This window comes from Moschus berezovskii, chromosome 12 (assembly GCF_049115385.1).
Source record: "Moschus berezovskii isolate FMDL1 chromosome 12, NW_MosBer_1.0, whole genome shotgun sequence".
Lineage (NCBI taxonomy): Eukaryota > Metazoa > Chordata > Mammalia > Artiodactyla > Moschidae > Moschus > Moschus berezovskii.
In genome coordinates this window covers 9,213,571-9,233,331 of record NC_142471.1, presented here as the reverse complement: position 1 = coordinate 9,233,331, position 19,761 = coordinate 9,213,571, and the positions used below count along the sequence as shown (strand labels likewise).

The following is a 19,761-nucleotide window of genomic DNA, read 5'->3' as shown; positions in this document are numbered from 1 at the left end:
CACAGGGAAAACCGATGACAATGCATTGATGAAAAACGGTTTGTGTTTATTCTCAGGTGAAAATCTCCACAAAATCATAATATTTGAACATAAAAGTCTATATACATTTCAAAATTGTTTACTCTTTTTTAAAATATACATGGCTGTACATTTCTGGAGGGGTGGGGGGGGAGCGGAAACAGAGCTTTCTCTGTGGTTCCAGGGAAGCCCTTGTTACAAAAGAAAGAGGTTTATGAACCACTTGTGTGATGGTTTGTGCTTGTAAGCCAGAGAAAACTGCTCCTTATCCTTGTGTTCCGAAAACTCCTCTGGACCTTACCAGTCTTGGGACTTGACTGCAAGTTGGAGAAGTAAGAGAGGGGTAGTGTTGTTGTTTAGTCCCTTGGTCACTTATGCCTCTTTGGTGACCCTGTGGACTGTAGCCCACCAGGCTCCTCTGTCCATGGGATTTCCCAGGTAAGAATACTGGAGTGGGTTGCCATTTCCTTCTCCAGGGGATCTTTCCAACCCAGGGATCAAACCGAAGTCTCCTGCATTGGCAGATGAATTCTTTACCACTGACCCACTAGTGATGGAGAGGGCAATGGCAGCCCACTCCAGTGCTCTAGCCTGGAAAATCCCATGGGCGGAGGAGCCTGGTAGGCTGCAGTCCATGGAGTCTCAAAGAGTCAGACACGACTGAGCGACTTCACTTTCACTTTTCACTTTCATGCATTGGAGACGGAAATGGCAACCCACTCCAGTGTTCTTGCCTGGAGAATCCCAGGGATGCGGGAGCCTGGTGGGCTGCCGTCTATGGGGTCACACAGAGTCAGACACGACTGAAGCAACTTAGCAGCAGCAGCAAGCCACTAGTGAAGCCCAGAAGAGGGATAAAATGGAGTAAAAGCCGTTTCATTATATTGTCCAGGCCAAGAAAATAGATGGCCTGTGTCAGCTCTGTGTCATTCCTGATACAGTTTAAACTAGGAATTGACAGTCTTGTTCTATGAAGCAGTGTCCCCAAGCTTCTTGGCACCAGGGACTGGTTTTGTGGAAGACAGTTTTTCCACAGAAGGGTTGGTGGGATGGTTTTGGGATAATTCAAGTGCATTACTTTTATTGTGCACTCTATTTCTGTTTTGTGGCAATCTTGGGATATTCCGCCTTGACTTTAAGGTTAGGGTTCATGCTCCTGTAATGCCATCACTGATCTGACTGTAGGAGAAACTCAGACGGTAAAGCAAGTGATGGGGAGCAGCTGTAAATACAGATGAAGCTTCACTCACTCGTCTGCTGCTTACCTCCTACCATGTGGCCCAGTTTCTGATGGGCCACAGGCTAGCACCGGTCCACAACCCTGGAGTTGGGGAACCCCTGCTGTAAAGGACCAAATAATAAATATTTTAGGCCCTGTGGCTGTACAGACTCTGTCGCAGATGCTTTGTTCTGCCATCATATTGCCAAAGCAGCCTCAGACAGTATGTAAACAGAAAAGCATGCCTCTGATTTTCAACAAAATTTACAGAAACAGATGGTCTCTGAACGTGTCCTGCTGGCCATAATATGCTGGCTCTTGCTTTAGTTATCGAAGACTTCACATATATAATTTGAATTAATATTAATTATACCAAGTTGGAAATGTTGTGTGGAAAAACTTAATTTTATTTTTGTAGTCTAAAACTTCAGTTTTTATTTCTTGTTTTTAGAAAGTCTTAGAATGCCTACAGATTATTATTGCTGAAAGAATCAGAGCTTTGGATTATTACAGACTGAACTGTCATGAGGGACCTGGGTGCCTTAGTTGGATTAATAGCTGTCCTTCTGTCTAAGAGGTCATTACTATTGGTTTTTTACCTTCTGTGCTAAGCTTCTAGTCTTACAACATATGTTTGGATGTTTTTGTACAGCAAGCAAAAACTTGCATCAGTATAAATAACTATTTACTAATAAATTTTCCAAACTTTAGCTGGTGCTTTCTCAGCTGTTGCCAGTGATTGAACAACTTTTAGAAAAGAGCCAGAAGGAGCCCACAGCTATCCTGAAAGATGAGGCCATTGCCCTGCATCTCACTCTGGGAAAATATAATGAATATTCAGCGTCTCTTTTACATAAGGACCCGAGGAGTCTAGATATATTTATAAAAGCAGTGCACACAACAAAGGAACTTTGTACGGGAATGCCAGCCATTCAGATTACAGCTCTCGAAAAGGTCAGTGACTTCTTTCAGAGATTAAAGCATGGTAAGCTTTTGAAAATTTGTAATGTTTACTTCGAGAAGATAAAATGGTCTGAACATGTTTCAAAGGAATATGATATACTTGACCCAGTTTGCAAAACTGGACAATGTGCATGAGTCATTTAAACTGACAAAATGGGGACCAAGTTCACATTGTAAGGCAATGATGGAAACATCATTTTAGAATTCAAGTTTGTTCAAAGATCTCAATTTTCTTTTTTCTGCCTATAGATTACGAAGCCATTTTTCGCAGCTGTAACAAATGAAAAGGTTCAGCAGAAACTTTTGTGCGTGTTGTTTGATTTATTGGTGAACTGTAAGAACTCACATTGTTCACAGACTGTTAGCAGTGTTTTCAAAGGGGTAAGTTGCAAACTTATCATTTATTAATATTTATTCTCTTGCAAGTAATGCCATATTTAAGCCTTCTCCCTTTTGTAATTCCTTTAGGAAGTCAGATATTCCCTTTAGCCAGAACTATAGAAAAATAGGTCATAGAGAAGTGCAAAATCAAAGTTGTAAGTCCTCACCATTATTTTTATGGTGTGAAATATTTAGTTTTGAATGTTAGGGTGTGTGTTAGTTTAGGTGTTACTCACCTCCTAGGCAGAAACAGGAAGGAATAGTGACTTGAAGTTCAGCAGGGTCATGGATTATTATTCTACTTAAGTTGTTTAATGACACATAGAATGGAATTGAGAATCTGCTCCTTGGTTTGTATGTGTATTGAAATCTAGCTGTAGATCTGAATAACTACCCAATTACCCTGTGTGTTGCTTTGTTGTGCTTTTTAGGGAAACTTTCTTTCACAAAAATACATAATAGCGTGGTGAAGTCCTAGTATTCAGATTCTGCAGTTCTCAGAATTCTAACATATTTTCTTAGATTTCTAAGATAAGTGGAACAAATTAAGATACACAGCAGTGTGATAATGTGCTCCTGTGTGTGTCTAATCTTTATAGAGCTGTTGGTATATGGAAAATTCCCCAAGGAATACATAAGGGATTGTCAGTGAAGTTTCCCTTATTGGACTGGGCTCTAGGGTCATAGGGAGACGTAAAATGGGACAGAGACGTTTGCATTGTATCTCTTTAAATCTACGTAAACTGCTCCAGATACATCCCATGGAATCCTGTCATCACCCATTCCTCCTTAATATTCTAGATTTCTGTTAATGCTGAACAAGTCAGAATAGAACTGGAGCCACCAGATAAAGCCAAGTCCTTAGGCACAGTTCAGCAGACGAGGAGGCAGAAGATGCAGCACAAGTAAGAGTGGCTGTCCCCAGGCTGTGAACGTTTGGAGCCATGGTGACTTTCTGATGCTCATCAGTGTGGCATAATTGGTTACAATAGTTTGTATTGTAACATTTGTATTTGCTTTTCTTTTTGTCTCCTCTGGTTCCCAGAAAGTCACAAGATCAAGAGTCTGTCCAGGAAGTTGAAGGTTCTTACTGGCAAAGAGTAACCCTCATCCTAGAATTATTGCAACACAAAAAGAAACTCAAAAATCCTCAGATATTGATACCGACTCTTTTTAACCTGTTGTCAAGGTAATGACACTTGCCTTTGATCTGTGAGAGAATGATTCTAATTCTTGCCTGTCTTATTTAACTTTAACACTCTCTTCTTGCTCAGCTAGTCTGTAAAATGATGCAAGTTGAATACTATAGTTGGAAGATTTAAAGAGTGGTTATTCTCTTTCATTGTGAGAGTATGATGTAGTAAATGAGCACTTACCTTGCAGCTTGCTTTCCTTTTTCATGTTCAGTCCTGTGTCCCGGGGGCATCATTTCTTCTGGTTAAGGATGTAGTATGACACCTAGTGTGTTTTTAGACTTGCATCCTTAGATAGCCATAGTGTCTGCCTTGCATGGTGGATGTGTGCTCTCGTCTGAAGAAAAAATAATTCTCAAGGGTGTCCTCTAAGAAGGTTCAAAATGGGCTGATGGAAAGTTCGGTAGAAAGGAGAGGTAATGTGATGCCAGCACCTGCCTGCAACGGAAGAGTCAGAGTTAGAAATCTCACACTGTGTTTATAGACATAATGTTAATATTTTAGTTCTTCCTCATTTAACATATGCTCCAGGCATTGGTCATTACTGCAGAACTGAAACTGTACAACCCTTTCGTTTCCTATCGTTTCTTTTCCGGGATTCCTGCAGGTGTTTAGAGCCTTTGCCACCGGAGCAGGGAAGCATGGAATACACCAAACAGTTAATTCTTAGTTGTCTGCTTAACATCTGCCAAAAACTCTCTCCAGAAGGTGGCAGAATACCCAAAGGTGCGTATTTTGTTGGAAGCAAGTGGGGAAGGATTATCTGCTCTGAGTGTGAATGTACCTACCACTTGGATACTTTTTATTTCTTGCCCTGTAGACATTCTGGATGAGGAAAAATTCAATGTGGAATTGATAGTCCAGTGCATCCGTGTTTCTGAGATGCCTCAGACCCATCACCATGCCCTTTTGCTCTTGGGTACTGTTGCTGGAATATTTCCTGTAAGTGTTAATGATTTTAAGGCTTATGCAGATATTTCAGATGTTTTCTTCCGTGGACATACTGTAGGCTCACATGGTTGGGATTCTGTGGTGTTCTGGATCTTACAGTGCAGGTGGGACTCCCAGACCTGCCTCTTTAGTTGAGGCAGTGAGCTGACTTTCTAAGCTTTGGCTCCGCCTTTTGTAAAGTGGAAAATACGGTAACCTTCATAGAATCGTGATAGTGGGATTGGATAATTTATGGTTAGCACTTAGCATGGCACTTGGTGCAAGGTAACTCCAGTAAGTGGACTTAAAAGTAATTTGATTATAAACTACCTCAGTTAAAGAAATCACATTCCTTATAGAAATACATCATTTAAAGATTTTTGAAGAGATGGAAATTATTTTCATCTAAGAGATATGTTCCTGATGATTTTTGGTTCTCCATGAGCTTCTGTGGGTCTCTTAATCTACTAAAATCATGTGTAAGATTTAATGTGTATGGGATTTTTTTTTTCCCTTGGTATAGAGTCAGTTGCCCTTAAGGGGGTTGATAATCCAGAAACAAGAATCATTGATAGTTTTCTTTTGTTTTTATTGAAATATAGTTCATATTGTTACAAAATCTACCTATTTCAAGTGTACGATTTAGTGGTTTTAGTTTACTCACAGAGTTGTACAGCTATCACCATTATGTATTTCCAGAACACTTTCATCAGCCTCAGAAAGAAACCCCATATGCATTAGCATTCGGTCCCCATTCCCTTTACCACCAGCACCACCGCCTCTGACATCCACTTATCTACTTTTCTGTTCAGGACATTTTCTGTGAATGGCATCATAATATGTGGCCTTTTTTGTGTCTGACTTTTTGCACTTCGCCTGTTTTCAAGGCTATTCCATTTGGAAGCTTGAATCAATACTCCTTTTATTGCTGAGTAGTAAACCAGTCCTATAGTAGGACTTTTCCTAGTAGCTCAATGGTAAAGAATCCGCCAGCAATGCAGAAGACATGGTTCAATCCCAGGGTTGGGAAGATCGTCTGGAGGAGGGCATGGCAACCCACTCCAGTATTCTTGCCTGGAGAGTCCCATGGACAGAGGAGCCTGGCAGGCTATAGTCCATGGGGCCATAAAGAGTCAGGCACGACTTAGAGACTAAACAACAGCAACAACAATAAACCATTGTATGTATATTATTTTATTTATCTGTTCATTAATTGATGGACATTTAAGCTGTTCCCACTTTTTATCTGTCCTTAAATTGACATATTTGTTGTTTCCACTTTTTGGCTATTAATCATGCTGCTGTGAACATTCATATAGAAGGTTTTGTGTGAACGTGTTTTCACTATTTTCAGTAGGAGCAGAATTGCCGGGTCTATGCTAACTTTAACTTCATGAGAAACTGTCGGGCCGTTTTCAAAGTGAGGTCATTTTGTGCCCACCACGCAGTGTCTAGGGGTTCGAATTTGTCCACTCCCTCACAGTTATTACTATCTGCCTTTTTTATTATACTCGTCCGAATCGGTGCTTTCTGATTTGGATTTTGCATTTCCCTCATAATTGATGTTGATCATCTTTTCATGTGCTTATCAACTGTATTTGTGGAGAAATGTCTTTGTGCATCATTTGCCTGTCTTTAAGCTGGGTTATATTTTTTTATTGCTGAGTTGTAATGAATCATTGATATTTGATCTGCTTAAGATGGAAAATGTTGAAAAATATGTTTGCTTTCAGGATAAAGTTCTACACAATATCATGTCTATTTTTACATTTATGGGAGCCAATGTGATGCGTCTAGATGATACTTACAGTTTTCAGGTTATCAACAAGACAGTGAAAATGGTTATTCCAGCACTTATTCAGGTGAGTTTTCTACTGTCATTTATGTTATATTTTTTAATTTTTTAAGATTTTACATAGCGTGAGATTCAAGTAGTAGTTAATAAATGACATTAAAAGCCTCTCCAGAATGCTCAGGTATTAGTGCCCATTAAATTTTAGAGTGGTGAAGCGAAGTAGTAGTCTTGGAAATAATATCTTTTCCAGAAATATCTGTAAACATCCCTGGCTGATTGTGCTGTACTGCAAGGGTATAAACTATGCAAGTGCCTTAGCGTTCTTCTGACAGTGAATTCACAGTCAGGGTGTGTCTCAGGACGCTGCGTCAGCTTGATTAGACCCTTAGTAGATCTGTGCAGACAGGAAGGTTTAAAGGAATGGCAGCAAATACGTTAACGTACAGTTTAACAGACGTTTACCAAGTGTTCTCTGAAGCTTAGTACACGAAGAGTTGACTGAGACCTGGTCTCTAACAGCCTAGTCTCAGTAAGAAGTGAAGACTTTGAAACTAAACAGTAGCCTTGAAGATGAACAGGCATGGTTATGCACTTGTGTTTTTTCTTTACCTCCACCGTCGTTACTTTCTTTTCTCGTGTTATTTACCGTTTCCTCAGTGACCATACCGAGCACCTCTCCTTTTAATCTTGGTGTAAGGTTGGTATTGTGTCCAGCGAATTAGCCAGTGTGGGACACATACATAAAAAGGAAAATAACATTATGCATTCATGTGATGTATGCCAGTGGCATAGATAAACACTGAAGAGATCATTGCAGGGGAAGGCCCATATGGGCCAGAGTGACCACATACTTTCATAAGAAATAGGCTTCAGACTGGTATGGAGAGGGCGGGATTTGCTCCCTGAAACAGCTGGCAGTCCCGCCTGGGGTCGTGCACAGTGACAGGGATGTGGAGAGCAGAGTCGGGTGGAAGCAGGGCGCCGGGTTAGCTGTGCGTGTCTCTCTCTCTGTTCTTTCCTTCATTCAGCAGTTGCCTTTCACGCACCCATACCCGATGGTCAGAACTCTATTCTGAAAGCAGCAGGGGGCTGTTGGCTCTGTACTGCTGCGCTTGGTAGATTATACCGTCCTTCTCCAGGCATAGCTCGAATCCTGTTTGGTTTTTCTGGATCCCCCAAGAGCAGCCCTGCTCTCAGTGCCCGTCGTTGGCCTCTGCGGTCTTTTCACGGGAGCGTCGTGTCTGGCGGAGATGATGTGCCTCCTTCCGGTCAGGGCTCACGTCTTGCACTTTGTGGTCCCCTCGTGGGAACGTAGTCTGTACTCCTTGAATACCTACTGATTGGTCTTTGATTGTTAGAATTCCTTTCATAAGCTGTCTTGGGGGCACATCGGAAGGCCTTTGAGTCTCCTTAAAGCTTCTCCTTGCTGTCCCCTGCTTGCTGCCCTGCAGTCTGATGGTGGCGACTCTGCCGAAGTCACTAGGAATGTGGAGGACATCGTGGTCAAGATCATTAACGTGTTTGTGGACGCACTGCCCCACGTGCCCGAGCACAGGCGCCTGCCCGTCCTTGTCCAGCTTGTTGACACGCTAGGCGCAGAGAGGTTCCTCTGGGTTCTTCTGGTCCTGCTCTTTGAACAGTATGTCACTAAAACCGTGCTGGCGGCTGCCTATGGAGAAAAGGTCAGAGCACAGAGCGGGGTGATGAGAGAAAATGGGAGGTGTTTCACAGAGATTTTGCATTACTTTTCACTTTAAACTTGCGGCTGGTGATGCTTATTAATATGCATGGCTTCACCTCGAGAGCTCAGAAGTGCTTTTAAAGGCGTTTCGTATATTCTTTGGACCTACTTCCAGAGCCTGAGGCACTGAATATCCTTGGGAGTAACAGGACTTCTCCTGAGGGTGACTGGAATTTAAGGAACAGTTGGTGCCATGCTGGGTGGGTCTCTTTTAAGCCCAACAGCATACAGCTGTACAGGAATTAGACTGTGTCTCTTGAATGTGTTTTAGAGGCATTTCAGGGGGCAGGGGAGGAGAGTCATTGTTACAGAGGTCAGTGAGGTGCAGATAACTGTTTTGAAGAGCTCTGTTGAGACAGATGAGGGGGAACTTACAGGTCCAGGGCTGTTTCTAAATGACTTCTTAGACATTGGGATCTAGGAATAGATCTAGAACCTGTGGTAAGTAATTCAGTTCTACCAGAGGTCATAATGCAGTTTATCCTGGACTTATACCTCTTAATTCTTGTAAATTGGCTTCTTTATGTAAGGAGCTCACTACCTGATTCTTCTAGTCATACACATGACCATCCTTATGATCACTGTGGAGTGGCTTTGTGTGCTGAGAAGTATTTTTAAAATGTTTCCCTTATTTGTACTTGTTGAGTAACATAAATTGGAGAGGTACAGTTTTACTACTTCTTTCTTTCCTCTACATAGGATGCTATTTTAGAGGCAGACACTGAATTTTGGATTTCCGTCTGTTGTGAGTTTAGTGTCCAGCATCAGATCCAAAGCTTGATGACTATCCTTGAATACTTACTGAAGCTGCCAGAGGAAAAAGAAGGTAGGCGTAAGTCAGATGTTAATTATTGTTTGATCTGGAAGCTTGAGAGAAGCAGAAGACTATGCACTTTATCCTCAGAACCCATGGCATGTATTTAGAAGGATTTTTTAAAGTAAGTCAGTTGTCACCTTCTCAAATCTTTGTAGAAAACAGTAAGTAGGATTTCTACCTGCCGTTCCTCAAAAGTTGGTTTTTATGACTGTGCTGGTACGTGGGCTGTGGAGTATTCTGAGTGGGATGAATTATAGTAAAAAGACAGCAACTTAGTAGGACCTTATTAGCTGTATCTTAGTTTTCCATTAAAATGCGTGCCGTGTGTGGTGACAGGCTAAGTACGACAAAGCCTGAATTTTGATTCACCCTCTAGGACAGTGATTTGTAAGCAACCCACCAGTTGACCCCTTTTATATTCGATACATTTGAGTGTGCAATTCTACAGGACAGACGTCTTCAACTTTTAGGTTTAAATGTTGAAGGGGAGGGATGATCCTCCTTCCGTCCGTTGTGGGCCATCAAAGTACATCAAAGCTTCAGAAATGGGGCATGGAGCCAGTTTAGACTCTTTTTGCAATATTTTTGTCTTCCATTTGTTTGTCTCAGTTACCTTGTTTTTTGTTTGTTTGGTTTTGTCTTATATACTCTATTCTCAGGACTGTTGGATATTTTATTTGTAAATATATCTTTCACTAGTTTAGAGGAGGAAAAAGTGGATATAACAATTATATATATGTGTATATAATAGGGCTTCCCTGGTGGCTCAGACAGTAAAGAATCTGGCTGCAGTGCAGGAGACCCAGGTTTGATCCTTGAGTTGGGAAGATCCCCTGGAGAAGGGAATGCTGTAATACCCACTCCAGTATTCCTGCCTGGAGAATTCCATGGGCAGAGGAACCTGACAGGTTACAGTCCATGGGGTGGCAAAGAGTCAGACATGACTGAGCAACTAACACTTTCACTTTCTTTTCATGTATATTATATGGATATGTTTAGTAATATACATGTATTTTATGCGTAACAGAGTTCTCTCTAAAACTTCTGTGCACTTACCACGCTCATTAATATCTGTATCTATACAGAAAAATCCGGTCGAAGATGAGTGAGGTCACTTGTTCGTTGTTCTTTTTCAGAAACCATTCCCAAATCAGTGTCTAACAAGAGTGAATCACAAGAAGAAATGCTGCAGGTCTTTAACATAGATACTCACACTAGCAAGCAGCTGCGGCATTTTAAATTTCTGTCTGTGTCCTTCATGTCTCAGCTCCTGGCTTCCAACAATTTTATCAGAAAGGTGAGATGTTCTTTAAATGTATTTATGATATAATTTTGCTTTTTCTGAAGAAATTGTGATTTAGGCTAGTAAGAATAGCTTGGCAAGTCTCTCATGAAAACATGAGGCATATCTGTAATAGAAAACAAATAGTGCTGTTCACTTCAACATGAACATGTGTTGGGCATGACCTGCTAAGATAGTATATGCATAAACCCTCTGGCTCGGCAGTTTTGTCCTCAGATGGTACGTACCTGCAGAAGTGTATGAATGTGTGCACCGAAAGACATTGAAAAGTATGTTAATGGCAGCGTTATTGATGGTGCCAGTACTGGGAACAGTCCAAGTGTCCATCAACAGTGGAGTGGAACGTGTCTGTCATCATCACTGGACGTGGGCAAACCTCACTGACACACTGTTGACACTCATCAGTATAACATCAAAGGAAAGAAGGCAGAAAGAATGCGTCCTGTGGTTCCTGTCGTATTAAGTTCAAAAACAGGCAGAACACACTTGTGGTTTTAGAAGTAACAACGATGCCTGTCTTTGGAAGGAGGAGAGGGCAGGAGTCAGGGTCAGGTAGGGGAGGAATCCTGAGGTGCCGATAATAAGCTGTTTCTTTACCACATATAGTGAGCTCTGTGCACACTATTTGTGTGCTAAACTTTAAACAACAAGAGAGAAAGAAGGACATATGGAAACAAAACGAAGACATGAAGAAACAGAAGAGTCAGGGTCATGACCAGGAACACGAGAGTGGCTGAGCGTTTGAATATCTGTGTCCTTGTGACGCATGAACTGACCGAGAGAGGAAGTCTGTGATCACTGAAGTATTCAGACAGACAGCATAGTGAATTCTGTACTCACTCGTGACTTAAGGAAAATGATGGTCAGCATCGTGAGGTAGGTGGAACTCCTTGACCTGATAAAGACGTGGTTCATGCCACACTTCGTGATGAGACCTGAGCGTGTGCCCGTCAGAGCTCGGAGCAAGGGCGCTCTGGGCCACTGTGCACACTCAGCCAAAGGGACGAAGTGTAAGAATCAGAAAAGGACTTGACAGACTTGCTCAACTAGTAATTAGCTAAGCAAGCTTGCTTGAGAGTGACCAGCGTACACACTGCTTGTGTCAAGCAGAGTCGAGGACGGTGGTGGTGCCTGTTGATGCGAGTGGATCGGTGTGACTGGACATCAGCTGGCCACACCCACGTGATGAACAGAGCACTTCCCACGTCGGGCGGCACCCTGTGACAGTGGGGAGAGACGCGTGCGAGACCTGGGTCTGGTATGATTGTGCCAAGTAGGAGGGAAAAGCTCACGTCACATATAAAGTTAGATTAGACAAAAGGTAGATTAAAAACTTCGGTGTGAAAAGGAGTGCTTGGCACTCTGAGAAGAAAATCAAAGAAAGCATAACCAGAGGATGGAGAAGAATTTCTTAAAAACTTGAATAAGAAGCCACCATAAGCAGAATCAGAAGAAAACCACAGACTAAGATGAGGTTATGCTGTTTGTGAGTCAGGCGGCATCCAGCAAGCAGTGTGAGTTCACGGAAGAGGGATCTAAAATGGCCAGTGAGAAGAAACAGCCTCCTTAGTAAGAAGGAGAATGCAGGTTAAGGGATGCCGCTGTGATGTTATCAAACTGGCAGAAATTTTAAAGTTGTTCATACAGGAAGCCGCAAGGCTGTGGGGACACGATCCTTGTTCTGCACGGTGTTGGGTAGTGGGACTCGGTGCTGCCACTTCTGGAAGCGCTGGGCAGTGTCCAGTCGAGGTGAAGATGTTGTCCCCTGTGATCGAGTAGTTCCCTTTCTCTGCAGAAACTTGGCTAGCTGCTCGAGGAGCAAGTTTCTTTTCAGCACTGTTAGTAAAGGAACAGAGGGTGAGGGGTGAGGTGAGTGCATGCGTGTGACACACCAGGAGGAATAGTGTGTGCAGTGAAAATAAGTGACCCAGAGCAACGTGACTCACTGCAGAGAGACCCCCACAATCGAACGTAATCAAGGACAGCGTGTCGCTGCCTGGTATGCGCTCTAATGACATTTACCTGCAGGTTGACATTTGTGGGGCTCGGGGTGGGAGGCGATTGGGATTAGAGAGCAGCAAAGTGGAGACTGCAGCTGTGCCCTTCATGTTTATTAACATCTTAAAATTAGATACAGGCCTCACAAAAGATTAACATTTCATAAAATTAATTGGTAAGTGTTAAATCATTTGCTCTTTTTTCTGAATCTTTGTAGTACTTTTCAGATAATATCTATAAAATGTAATCAAAATAAGGGAAGTGGAGTTAATATAGTATGATGGGGGTGATTTGGACCTGATTAAGTTGTAATATCCCTTGGACTGCAAGGAGATCCAACCAGTCTATTCTAGAGGAGATCAATCCTGGGTGTTCATTGGAAGGACTGATGCTAAAACTGAAACTGCAATACTTTGGCCACCTCATGCGACGAGTTGACTCACTGGAAAAGACTCTGATGCTGGGAGGGATTGAGGGCGGGAGGAGACGGGGACGACAGAGAATGAGATGGATGGATGGCATCACCGACTCTGTGGACATGAGTTTGAGTGAACTCCGGGAGTTGGTGATGGACAGGGAGGCCTGGCGTGCTGTGATTCATGGAGTCGCAAAGAGTCGGACACGACTGAGCGACTGAACTGAACTGAACTGAAGTTGTAATATCAGAAAACACTGGGGAGTGAGTTGAAGAATTTCTGAAGTTTCACTTCAAGTAATTTTTCATCACTGACTTCCATATTATTCTAATGATGCCTTCTTTAAAAATCAGGTAGTTGAGAGTGGTGGTCCTCAGGTGTTGACAGGCTTGGAACAGAGGTATGTTCCCTTTCTTTCTTTAATTTGTATTTGGAAATAATTTCAAACTTTTAATCAGAAAGCTGGAAGAAGTTAAAACTCTCACACGAGTCTCCTGTGTTCCAGGTTGCTAGAAACAGTTCTTGGCTACATCAGTGCTGTAGCACAGTCCATGGAGAGAAATGCAGACAAGCTAACTGGGAAGTTCTGGCGAGCACTCCTCAGTAAAGCTTATGACATGCTGGACAAGGTGGGCATTTATTTCTCTCAATCTTCTGTGTTTTGTTGCTGTGCTATGTCTTTGTCAAGTTATTTATCAGAAAGTTTTAAGAATAAAGTTAGCGATACCTTCTCTTAATAGAATGCAGCTTAGATTTTTCTTGGAAAAGAATTTGATGCCTGGAGATAATTTTATTTGAAAAACAGTTGCTTACCTACTGATTATGAGATTGTGTATCCCAGTAAATTTGAAGCATCAGCTTTAAATGTTGAGTCATATCCTACTGTATACCCGTTCCAGTTTATTCAAGTGGAATAAATGATAACCTATTAGATGGAGTGTGTGGTTCATCAGTAAAGTCACTGGCCAGGACCACTGTTTAAAATCTAACTGAATTGCTTATCTATGTGGCACTGAGCAGTTAGCTTAATGATAGCATCCGCTTTTGTTGTTGAGTGTTTGATAAATGTGGTTAGTCGTGCCTCCCTGAAATGGGAGTGTAAGAATGAGGTAAGAATTGGTGTGCGAGAACGCCTCATACTTTGAAGGTGTGCAGCGAGTGGAAGTCTGTCTTAAATGAGTCATCTTCCCTTTTGTATTTTATATTTTCCTCTTTTGTTAAATGTGAAACTGCTGTGTAGGTCAACGCCTTGCTGCCCACAGAAACCTTTATCCCTGTGATCAGAGGGCTGCTGGAGAACCCACTGCCCTCTGTTCGCCGGAAAGCTTTGGATCTTTTGAACAACAAGCTACAGCAGAAAACCTCTTGGAAGAAGAAAATTGTAAGTGAAGACTGTACTGCAGACCCATTACCCATTCCTTGCTTTATCAGAGCTGCATTTAACTCCTTGTAGTTTCTCTAATGGTTCAATTTAAATAAGTATGTTATTATCCAAGTATAATGCTGTGATGCCTGTGTGTTCAAATGCAATGTTAACTCTGGTAGGAGCACTTTATATGTGTTTTAAGAGCTATTAGTGTGGAATTGCAACCAAATGGAATTCTTGTTTAATATTGACCACATGTTGCCTTATCTTTAGCATGATTCTAGTCCTTTTTCACTCCAAACTGGCAGGGCGCCTTATATAAATAGAGAATTGATTGCAAGCACATGCATTCATTTATTCGTAAGTAACACAAGTGGGGAAATGGTTGCTTGTGTGTCGTCATTGGGCTTAGGACTTCTTGGTCTGATCTCCACTTCAGCAATCTCAAGCAGTGAAAATGGACAGAAGACTAGCATTTCTTCGCAGCTTTAATTATTTGGGAATTCTGGCTGTCTTCCTCAGATTTACCATTTCCTCGACCTGGTCCCCGTCCTTGTGGCCATGGTGAAGCATAAAAGAAAGACGTTAGAAGACCAACCAATAAACAGACAGACGGCTCTGTATACCTTAAAGCTCTTATGCAAGAATTTCGGTGCAGAAAATCCAGAGCCTTTCGTCCCGGTGCTGAACACCACTGTGAGGTTGATTGCTCTGGGCACAAAGGAGGAGAAGAACGTCCTGGGGAGTGCCCTTCTGTGCGTGGCCGAGGTGGTCTCCACCCTGGAAGCCCTGGCCATCCCTCAGCTCCCCAGGTACGCCGAGGGGACCTGGGGCAGGACCGCCACACGAGGTTTCTGCTACCGACTGGGAAGTAAAACCTTAGTGACTTTTTTTTTTCTTTGCCTGTCAGTAGAAGTTTCATAAAATTCGATTTGTTAGAGAAGTGATCTTTTCTTCAAACTGGAAAACACAGCATTCTCATTTACCTTTATGATGCGTGTTGCCCCCAGTTTTTGCTCCCCTTGGACCAGCAGTCCTAGGAAGCAGCAATGACAGCGCCATTTCATGGAGGAGCCCTTTTGATCGGGCCATGACTGGCCAGTGCTGGCCAAGCCTGAAGTGGCCACTCCTGGCTGTCTGGCTGGCTCCGGTATCTGCTGGCCGTGCAGCCTTGCCAGGGTTACTTAGCCTATAGAGCTTTGCCACCTACAAACTGAGACAGTGCCTGCCTCATGGGGTAATGATGGGGGTAATGATGGGGCAGTGCATGCAAGGCTTTTTTTTTTTTTTTGAGATTAAAAAATTTTTTTAATTGCATAGACTGCTATTTTCATAAAATACAGTAAAAACAACTAGAAAAATGAAATAACACAGGCACACAAAATTTCTTACTACTATTAGGGTCACAGACATAAAATTACTCTGCCAAACTGCTATAAATATTTTTTTAAGAGCTTGCTTGCAGTCTCTTTACTTATTGCTTTGTAGACCAATAATAGGTATTTTGTATTTTCTTTTAATTGGAGTACAGTTGCTTCCATGCAAGGCTTTTTTCCCTGACACGTAGCAAGTGTTCAGCCGAAAGACGTTGTCATGTTTTAAGTGATACTGTGTTGGTACTATGGGCTCTGGGAGAGCTCTTGGTCACTTGAAATGTATAGATGTTTCATGGGCTCAGATGTCAGAGTGTAAGGGGCACGGATAGCAGTTTGGATTTTTTCATGGTGACTTCTGCTCCGTCTTTCAATTCTCTGTTTCTGCTTTAAGTTTTGAGACTTGTGTCCTTTCTTTCCAGCCTGATGCCACCACTGCTGACAACCTTGAGAAGCACCCGCGAGCTGGTCTCAGGTGAGGTCTACCTGCTCAGCGCCCTGGCGGCCCTGCAGAAGGTGGTCGAGACCCTGCCACACTTCATCAGCCCCTACCTGGAAGGGGTCCTGTCGCAGGTGAGTCAGTGGCCACAGCAGGGGAAGGGAAGAGTTATAGATTTGATCATTTCATTTGTGCCTGAAGCTTTTCGTTTGGCACGGAGACTTACTCTGACAAGATGTGCTGCTTCTTACTAAATGTGTGCCTTTCTCACTTTTACTGTCCGTCCAGTTCAGTCATGATGTTGGTGTGGGCGTTGCTTTGTCATGAGGCTCTTTCCTCCTTTGATTTTGCAGCATGTATTTTACTGCTTTCTTTGGCTGTGAGCACTTTGGACTTGGGCTGATAGAGCTTCTTGTAGAAATGGGCATGCCTGCTTTGTTCCTAATGTGAGGGTTTCCTAACCAAGGTGTCTTTCAGACTGGAGTGCCTGTGCTGCAATTCAGACAGAGGGCCATTGGCATTTCTAGCCAAATGAAAATGCCTGAGAATGGCCCCCCGTTCTTGTGTGTTGTGTTGATCACTGGCCATCTATGAGGTTAGGAGCCTTAGCTGCTTTGACACAGATGACTTAATTGATTCACATACTTTCTAGCCACACCTTGAAGGGAGATGTCATGAAGAAAGGGACCTCTGCATCTGAGCAGCTTTCTAGATTCTTAGGCATAGAACGTAGCTTTCCTCATGGTCGCTGGATCCTTGTTCTCTGAGATCACTGTCCTGAGCCCCGCCCTCTGTGTCCTGCCTCCCACCATGTGCCTGCAACCCTGACTCCTCCCTGGACAGAGGCATCTGCCCATTTTTAAAAAATTTTAATTAACATTAAATATTAAAAATAAGTATTTATTTTTATTTATTCTTGTGTTTGGGGTTGGGTGTATGAGGAGTTCTGTGTGAGGCTAAGTGCGCTGACCATTCCCAGTCACTGGCACTTGGACTGACTTCTCCATCCTCACCACGACTTTCTGTGCATGTGTAGACAGACGCTCTCAGCGAGGCCCTGTGGTGGCCTTAATGGTGGTTGTTACTTCCTACAGGTGATTCACTTGGAGAAAATCACTAGTGAAATGGGTCCTGCCTCCCAGGCTAATGTCCGTCTCACGTCTCTTAAAAAGACACTGGCTACCACGCTGTCACCCCGAGTGTTACTGCCAGCCATCAACAAGACGTATAAGCAGATTGAGAAGAACTGGAAGGTTAGACTGTACAGGGTATTAGACTTGGGAGGATGGAGATGTGGTACTGGCATTTTTAGATTTTCATCTAAAGAAGAATATGGTTATTTAATGCCATTCAGATGCATTAATGAACTCTAGGAATATTAAAAATGGGCACCTCTCCTGTGTTTTCAGAATCTCATGGGCCCGTTTATGAGTGTCTTGCGTGAGCATGTTGGGGTGATGAGCAAGGAGGAGCTCGCCGCCCACCAGCCCCAGCTCACCACATTCTTCCTGGAGGCCCTGGACTTCCGCACCCAGCATGCTGAGGTAGGCGTGTTTCCACCTGCCTGTCCTGAGCTTACCACCTAGCTCAGAACCAGAGGAAAGTCTAGCTGGTAACTTGTTGTACCTGTCAAGAGTTAGACCTAGATGTCAGTACTCTGGCTAATAAATTAGCTCTTCTGTTTTAGAATGATCTGGAGGAAATCGGAAAAACAGAAAATTACATCATTGACTGTCTTGTCGCCATGGTGGTCAAACTTTCTGAGGTCACATTCAGACCCCTGTTCTTCAAGGTGAGCTTTCTTCCTCCACTTCTCTTACTCACATCAGTCACAAGAAGAAACTAATATTACTCTTATCTTTTTAGCTGTTTGATTGGGCTAAGACAGAGGATGCTCCCAAGGACAGGCTGTTGACATTTTACAACTTGGCAGATTGCATTGCTGAAAAACTGAAAGGGCTTTTTACCCTGTTTGCTGGTCACTTAGTGAAGCCTTTTGCTGACACCTTGAACCAGGTGAACATCTCCAAAACAGGTAGGTAGCTGACTCTAGGTCAGTTGGCATACTTGCTCTGTGTACCTTACACAAGGTATAGTAAGGAAGATAAATTTCTTACTTTATAGTCAGTTGTCAGACACTGTTTTAGCATGTTATTAATTGGGGCTTCCCTGGTGGCTCAGACAGTAAAAGAATCTGCCTGTGATGCGGGGAATCTGGGTTCATTCCCTGGGTTGGGAAGATCCCCTGGAGAAGGGATCAGCTCTCACTCCAATGTTCTAGCCTAGAGAATTCCATGGACAGAGGAGCCTGGCAGTCCATGGGGTCGCAAAGATTCGGACATGACTGAGCAACTTTCACACACACAATATTAATTTACTCACTTGGGAGAAAGAATAAAGGTCATTCCTTTGCTTCTGGAATTAACTCTAAAACATTAAAATTGGTTTATTCTTTAATGCTAATAACAAGCAGTCCATTTGCCACACTAAGCAGTCTTAACAACCAAGAATGTTAACAACTCTGAGTGAGCCAGTCCCGAGATGTCCATTTTATTTGTGCTCTGCCTTCATCCTGATTGACTTCTAGATCATTTTAGAAATACCCCTCTACTTATAGTTCTTATAATAGTGATTTGAATTTAAACACCGGAGATTTGAAATTCAGCTTTTTTTGGTTTGTTTCCATTTTTACTCTCCCCATTCTACAGATGAAGCGTTTTTTGACTCTGAAAATGATCCTGAAAAGTGCTGCTTGCTACTACAGTTTATTCTGAACTGTTTATACAAAATCTTCCTTTTTGACACCCAGCATTTTCTAAGTAAAGAGAGAGCAGAAGCCTTGATGATGCCCCTGGTGGATCAGGTAACCAGTGGAACCATTTGCTGTTAAAAGTTGGGACAGTCAGTGGTACGTGCCCGCAGGGTTTATGTTGACCAGAACCACAGTTTACTGGGTTTTCTTTTCCTTTTTGTGAAATTTTTATTTCAAAATTGATTTCATATTTCTCATGAATGTAACTTGTCTTCACAGTGGCATTGATTTTTTAATTTTTCAAATAAAAGGCTTAAGGTCTATTAGTTAAATTTTTAATTCTTAAAAACTGAGTTTCTTGAGAATGTGTAAGGGTTTGGCTACTCTTCTCTCAGTTTCTGCAGAGGAAAAGGGGAAAAGGCTGTGATTCCATTTGAGTTCCTCGAAGGTGGTAAATTTGCTCTAGAGAGAGTAATAGAATAAACAGTACCTGGTTTTTGAGCCTGCTGATGTTATTAGGAAGGATAGTAAAATACCATACACATTGAGTATTTTTTTCAAACAGCAAGAGACCCACTGCTTAGTCCTTGTCTCACTGTCAACAGCTGGAAAACAGGCTTGGAGGAGAAGAGAAGTTCCAAGAACGGGTGACAAAGTACCTGATCCCATGCCTTGCACAGTTCTCAGTGGCCGTGGCAGATGACTCGCTTTGGAAACCACTCAACTACCAGATTCTGCTGAAGACGAGGGACTCCTCACCCAAGGTCAGGCGCCATGGTGCCAGCATGGGTGCTGTGCAGCTGCACTGCTGTGTTTAGCACCAGGTGTCGGCCTGTGTCAGGCAGAGACTGAACCTGAGAAATCTGAGTTCCATTTACAGGCCATTTATAAGGGCGTGTTAGACAGGCCCACTAAATGCTTTATACTTTCAAATACTGAAGACTTCAGTTCCTCGTGTTTCTTCAGCACCGTTTACACGTCAGTGTATTCCCAGACACACGCTGTGTTTGTCCACACCCCATTCCCGTGAGTTGGAGCAGTGTATCACCCTGTTGTA

General features: G+C 42.7%; 1 protein-coding gene across 1 annotated transcript in view; it reads left to right on the top strand.

The window, feature by feature from the left end:
• HEATR1 (HEAT repeat containing 1) overlaps window positions 1-19,761 on the top strand; it is a 50,001-nt gene that overhangs the window by 27,997 nt on the left and 2,243 nt on the right. The window contains exons 23-43 of the mRNA XM_055425749.2: window positions 1,949-2,191; window positions 2,450-2,581; window positions 3,383-3,486; window positions 3,627-3,770; window positions 4,382-4,500; window positions 4,595-4,716; window positions 6,438-6,566; window positions 7,951-8,181; window positions 8,940-9,066; window positions 10,194-10,354; window positions 13,128-13,174; window positions 13,280-13,403; window positions 14,015-14,155; window positions 14,663-14,952; window positions 15,936-16,086; window positions 17,047-17,205; window positions 17,362-17,496; window positions 17,640-17,744; window positions 17,819-17,987; window positions 18,661-18,815; window positions 19,310-19,468. Of these exons, the coding sequence (XP_055281724.2) occupies window positions 1,949-2,191; window positions 2,450-2,581; window positions 3,383-3,486; window positions 3,627-3,770; window positions 4,382-4,500; window positions 4,595-4,716; window positions 6,438-6,566; window positions 7,951-8,181; window positions 8,940-9,066; window positions 10,194-10,354; window positions 13,128-13,174; window positions 13,280-13,403; window positions 14,015-14,155; window positions 14,663-14,952; window positions 15,936-16,086; window positions 17,047-17,205; window positions 17,362-17,496; window positions 17,640-17,744; window positions 17,819-17,987; window positions 18,661-18,815; window positions 19,310-19,468 (3,147 nt within the window). The remainder of the gene's footprint in view (window positions 1-1,948; window positions 2,192-2,449; window positions 2,582-3,382; window positions 3,487-3,626; window positions 3,771-4,381; window positions 4,501-4,594; window positions 4,717-6,437; window positions 6,567-7,950; window positions 8,182-8,939; window positions 9,067-10,193; window positions 10,355-13,127; window positions 13,175-13,279; window positions 13,404-14,014; window positions 14,156-14,662; window positions 14,953-15,935; window positions 16,087-17,046; window positions 17,206-17,361; window positions 17,497-17,639; window positions 17,745-17,818; window positions 17,988-18,660; window positions 18,816-19,309; window positions 19,469-19,761) is intronic.